Raw genomic sequence first — 6,000 nt, forward strand, 5'->3', positions numbered from 1 at the left:
ACTAGAAGAAAGGTAAAATGTGGTTTCCAGATTAAAAAAAAAAAAAAAAAAAAAAAAAAAAAAAAAAAAAAACCTCGTTTGTATGTTCCCACACATAGAGGGATATAACTAAATTTCACAAAATTGACAATTCCCTTAATAAACCAATGTGTTTTATGCACTAATAGAAATGGGTCTTTGTAGAAGTAACTGCGTAAGCTAAATCCTAAGCTCTCTTCCCAGTTGGGGCTCCACCATACTGTGCCTTAAGTTTGTTAAATACTTAATTAACTCTTATTTTTCACTAATTGCGTAAGCCATATCTCAATTTAAGCCACCCCACAAGCAATACTCTGCTTTTAAACTCCATTTAATCATCTACCAAAACAAGAATTTCACCCTTTGACATATGATTAGGTAAAAACCATTCAGATTAACAATTAATCCTACCATTAAATGATGCTTAAATTTATAAATGGTAATTATTTGTGGAGAAGTTATTTTTAAACACAGTATTCCATTTTAAGTGCTACAACCAGTCAGCCTGATTCAATTACACTTATGCAAATGTATAAGGTTAGTGTAGAGAACTAGTTTCTTTGGCGTATGGAAAACCTGAGGCTCTTCCTTTGATATTTGATGAATTCCTTCTCAGTGATGGGAAATTAAGACTCTATTCAAGCAAGAACACAAAAGACTAATTGTAATACATAGATTCCGAGTTTAGGTAGAAAATCAAATTCAAAAACAAGAGTTGGCTTAACTGCCTTCAGTAAGGTTTCCTACAGCAGCTGGAGAAAAGGTCTACTTGAAAACATGACTTCTTTCTGTGGCTCTCTTCTCCTCAGATTTCGAGCAGGATTCAAGAGAGCATTCCGCTGGTGTCCTTTCATCCAAGTTTCCAGCTATGATGAGCTAGAGCTCAAAACCACCAGGTTTCATCCAACTCGGCAAAGCAGCCTCTACACCGTGACCAGGATGGAGTCCATGACCGTGGTGTTCGACCCCAGTGACACCGACGCCACCAAGTCCGCTCGGAAGAAGAGAGTAACTCCACGAGACCCCAGCGTCAATGGCTGCTCCCACAGGGATTCCAAGTCTGCCTCCACCACTTCAAGTTTCATAAGCTCACCCTATACCTCTGTGGAGGAGTATTCTTAAGGACATTTCCTGAGTTGAAAGATTAGTGTGAGGCCATCCTGGTGCCAGCACAGGTCCCCATCCTCCTATCAGTCTTGCTCTACATACACTCTGGAAGTAGGAGGGCACCTTTTTCAGGCAGCTATGCTTAAGAAAGATAGCATATAAATATAACAAAGGCACTACTAACAGACACCCCCCCCCCAAAATAAAATGAAGTGGATGGAAGTACATTCTTTCAAACTCCAAATTATTATATGCAGCAAAAATATGTATCTAAAAAATACTTGTCAATTATCCAGTTTCTCTCATTTAAAAATTGCAGTATGTATTTGTGACATTAAAATGACAGACATAACATACAGTTTTCCCAAAAGATTCAAGAAGGTTTAAAATACGTTATGAGTGCCCTGGGGATATAGCTTAGTCGGTAGAGTGCTTGTCTCGCAAGCACAGGGCCCTGGGTTTAATCCCCTGCACCGCAAAAAAAGAAAAAGAAAAAAAAAAATGTTATGAGTGAGGAAAAACAAATTCTACATAAAATGAAACTTTTCATCTACAGCTATAGAATGGAAAAGTTCAATGACTCATTTTCCCATAAGAGGGATGGAAAATGAACCTCAAAAAGTAGGAAGTAATAAAAATCCTTTTTTTAAAGAAAATTCATTTTGTGGAATGAAAGCTTTTAAAGGTTTAAAGATTTCCTGCAAGACATTTAACTGAAAAGGAAACCCCATCAAGTCATTAGGTAGATAGACATATCTATGAATTATTTTTTCTGAGAAAGTGACTTCAAAAGGAAAAATAGTCATCTGATCTTGACTATGTATTTTAAATGCTAATCTATGATATAGTCAACTTTAGGACCTTAAATAGACAAAGAAAATTCCTAGAATCCTCTATTTTATTTTTCACAGATTTTTTAAAAATTAGGTAGATTATATAACACAAAAGAATGCAGAATCCCATTTGCCTCTACAACTGGCTACCAATTATTAGACAAGAACTACAGATGGTCATTCATAGGAATGAAAAGACAGGAGCATCTACCAGTTTCAAAAGCAGATACTTGTCACCTGTAGCCCAAGTAAAAACTTTAGATTTAACTTTATCAGCTATACTATGTGCTTTTCTATTTCTCTTATTTAAAAAGAAGCAGGGGCTCAGGGAACATATCAGAATATGTTTCAAGTACCAATTCTATGGGAAAAAAAATTGTAGGTGTTGAAGAAAATGTAGCTGAAAAATACTACTATACATACAAGTAAATCAGAAAAGATGTAGAGAGGTAAGTCAAGTGCTGGAAACAATACCTTTACAATAGTTTGGATACGTATGAACTAATTAATGTCAGGTAAGTTAGAAAATAACACCCACCCTTCCATACAAAGACCTCTTCCTTGTTTAGCTAATCCCAACTTTCTCTGGAAAGAAATAAGGCAATGAGCCTTAAGAACCAACCCTTTCATTACAAGAAAATTTGTTGACAGATGATTGATAGACAGATAAAAACAGATAATGGATATGTAGGTACATTTCTGAGACCCATAACAAAACAAGGAACACTTGAGTGTAGAATTTATCTTTCTAGACCTCAGTCCTTATAATCATCTTTTCTTAAATTGGTAATACTGTCAATCCTGTCCAATAAGTTACAAACTTTGTGAAAATATGGATGTGTAGTAAAAATTTCTTTAAAGTATCATTAGGTTTTTTAAATTGTCCAAATAAATTATGTATAACATATTACTTGATTGATATGCTTACATCAATATTAGAACCAGTATCTTTGAAGAACAGGATAAAAGCAATTATTCAATGCAAATCATGGTCTATAACCATCATATTAATCGCTCAATTCTCCTCCCTATTTTGGAGCCAAATTCAGAAATATCCAATTGCTCAAAGTGTTAAAAGTTTAAATAACCTAACCAGATGTGTTTGAGTGCAATTTCTTTTAATGACACCAGTAAACAAATGGACACATATATGAGTGTGCAGGCACATACAATTGTATAATAAATGTAATGACTTTAAAAATTAAATTCAAAATTAATTCTGAAACAATAAGTGGCAATTAGAGGGTTGTCACTAATAGCTCAGTAAAGTCCAGGAAGCTTGTGTGCATGTGTTAGATGATCAATTTTATTATTATTTAGTATCTAATTGTTTGAATATAAATGCCTTTAAATATTCATTCTTAAAAATGTTAATGCTTATAAAATGTAAAAATGTCAAGAAAAAGTCTAGTATGTAAAATCAGGTGTAATTTTCTTCTTAAATATGTGAATGATATAAGCCTGGCATAATTAATGTATAGGACAGATGGACCATATTTAGCTGTAGAATATAAGTCGAAGTTTGGCCTTCAAAAATTTCATGTCATCATCCGCCACCAAAGTACACTTGAAAAATATAACTCCTGGCCTTCACACCTGTTAGGAAAATTCAGTGGAATTTGTTAAGACATTTCTGAGTAAAAATATTGCCCTAATCAGTTGTTTTGTTTGTTCGTTTGAATTTTTTTTTCTTGAGTAGTTTGCTGTTCCTCCACTGAACACCATCCCTTCCAGTACGACAGGAATACTTGAGGTCTGATGGTATCTTTTTAATACTTTTTAAGGAAAATTGACATCACTCATTCAGTATTCATGACTCTTAAACCAAGATTTACAAGGCAGATTTTAAGTTAAAAAAAGTAAGTGAATGGAAGAGGTAAGAGTTTACATTTTTTATCTGAATCTTGACACTGAGGATTACAGAATAGTACATATGGAAATCAGTTTCAACAGTAACACTCTAAATAAATGAAAAATCACTTTTAAATTGGTGTTTCATATTTGCCAGGTTTTAGAAGAATTTGCCTCCAAAATTTACAGTATGCTGATGTTAAAGTTCAACATGAATCATCTTCATTGTTTCAACACACACTGACTCAGAATACTGGGCAGATAGATAAAATATCATGGTTTGTTTGTTTTTTAGATTTAGATCAAATCAGAAAAGTCTAAAATATTTTGAGAGAAAACTTGCATCATTTTAAGTATTCTCTTTTTAAAAGAAAAAAATGAAGATATGTGTTCTATTTTTATTATTTTACATCTTTACAAGGTATTTGAAATTATCTGCAAGGGAAAAGCATTAAAACAAACATGATTCTTAGAATCCAATCTAACATCATTTTTTATTTAATATCTTTTGGGGGTTTTTTGGTGGTTCAGTATGTTGTTGCATTAATCCACCTCCCAACCTCATGATATTGACATTTCTGACCTAGCAGTCAAATTCATATTCTGTTCCAGTTCCTGAAAATCTCTTATAAACAGAGTTCTGACTTCAAAGAACCTCCAACCTTATAACCCACACAAAATACCAAGAAGCTTAGTATCAAACCAAAGAAACATAAGATAAATGTGAAAAATTCATGCTGGCCAGCTCAAAATTTTATACAATTTTTGTTATTACAGAATTTACCTGGAAAATCTTTGATTGGTGTCTGGTAAATTACTCCATCAAATATAAATTTGCACTTAAACATCTAACAGTAACAATTTGAGTTCAATTTGTCTTTGATGGTATGCCAAAAATTAAGGAAATCAAGTATGACATCGGCCCAGTAGAATAATAAGATTGTAATAATTTCCCTTCAGGCCAAACAGGAATGGAGAATAATGTCCAATAGGGCTATACAAAGTCATTAATTGTGTTATTTAGTATATACTGGTGGAAAATATATGTATACAAGAAATAAATGTACATAAAAGTCATAGCTAGTGAATATAGTATTTTCAAGTTGTGGAAATTATACTGAGTATGTTTAATAAATTCATGTCCTTTGTGTATATGGTAATATGTAATAGATTTAATTTCTATATTTTTCTTCAAATACATTAAAAATAATATGAAAAATTAAAAATCCCAATTTTCCTATTGATTATTAAGACATATGTTATGGAGTGTCTTACCTTTTGCAAATATAGTCACCAAACTATCACACAAAACAACATTGTGCTTCCTTCCTTTCTTTTTCTCATAAAAATGTCTAGTTCATAAGTTGCCTGGATTCAGATAAAGCATTTAAGGGAACAAAGTTATCAAGGTATAGAAAAAATGTTCTATAGAGGGTGTAGCAGAAAGTGCACTGGAATAGAGCCTAAAGCATATGTAGTTGAGCATAGAGCATTTTATAACTATGGCATGCAGCCTATTCCCAGCGACAGACTCCAGTTTAAATTTGAGCCCACTAATGGTTATCTGGGGGACTTTGAGTGAGTGATTCTCTGTTCTGAGCCTCACTTAATGTACCAGTATGAAAAGGAAAAACAATAATTAATTTCCTCAGCTAATGTGAGGCTTAAATGAGCTAATACGTTAATAGGACAAAGCCAACCAGAAAAAACAATGTTTCAAACATCATCATTATTATTGACTGTAGGAAAATATTAGAGAAACCCTTTTTTGCCTGTAGCATTCCACCTTCATCCAAAGCTCTTTGAGGAGCCATGGCTAGACTTACAGCCTTTTGTCACTTGGCCCTAGGCTGTTTTCAGAGTTCCAATGATAACTCATGGGTTGTATACCTGTGTTCTGGGAATTTGCTGTCTGTCCCTGGTCCCTGAGTATGGGAAAACTGTATAGGTAAAGGATTGGACGTGGCCAATCAACAGAAGGAGTGCCTTTCAGCATGTAAAACTAAATCCACTTCTTTAGAAAGATGCAGTTAGGTACAGTGATATGTAGGTTCAAAAATAAGAATGTTAAACATCAAAGGATGATAGATGAGGGAAGAAAAGCAGAACATTTTCTAAGTTTACTTTGAAGCCCCACCAAATGAAATCTTAATGTCTCCTGCCTGGTGTTCAGAGCAACAGTGCCCAGGAA

General features: G+C 33.6%; 1 protein-coding gene across 1 annotated transcript in view; it reads left to right on the forward strand.

The window, feature by feature from the left end:
* Window positions 1-1,969, forward strand: part of TACR3 (tachykinin receptor 3) — a 103,465-nt gene extending 101,496 nt beyond the window's left edge. Inside the window, exon 5 of the mRNA XM_079154703.1 lies at window positions 828-1,969. Coding sequence (XP_079010829.1) covers window positions 828-1,140 — 313 coding nt within the window. The 3' untranslated portion in view covers window positions 1,141-1,969. The remainder of the gene's footprint in view (window positions 1-827) is intronic.
* Window positions 1,970-6,000: the final 4,031 nt, after the last annotated feature.

This window comes from Sciurus vulgaris (genome assembly GCF_902686455.1).
Source record: "Sciurus vulgaris genome assembly, chromosome: 9".
NCBI lineage: Eukaryota > Metazoa > Chordata > Mammalia > Rodentia > Sciuridae > Sciurus > Sciurus vulgaris.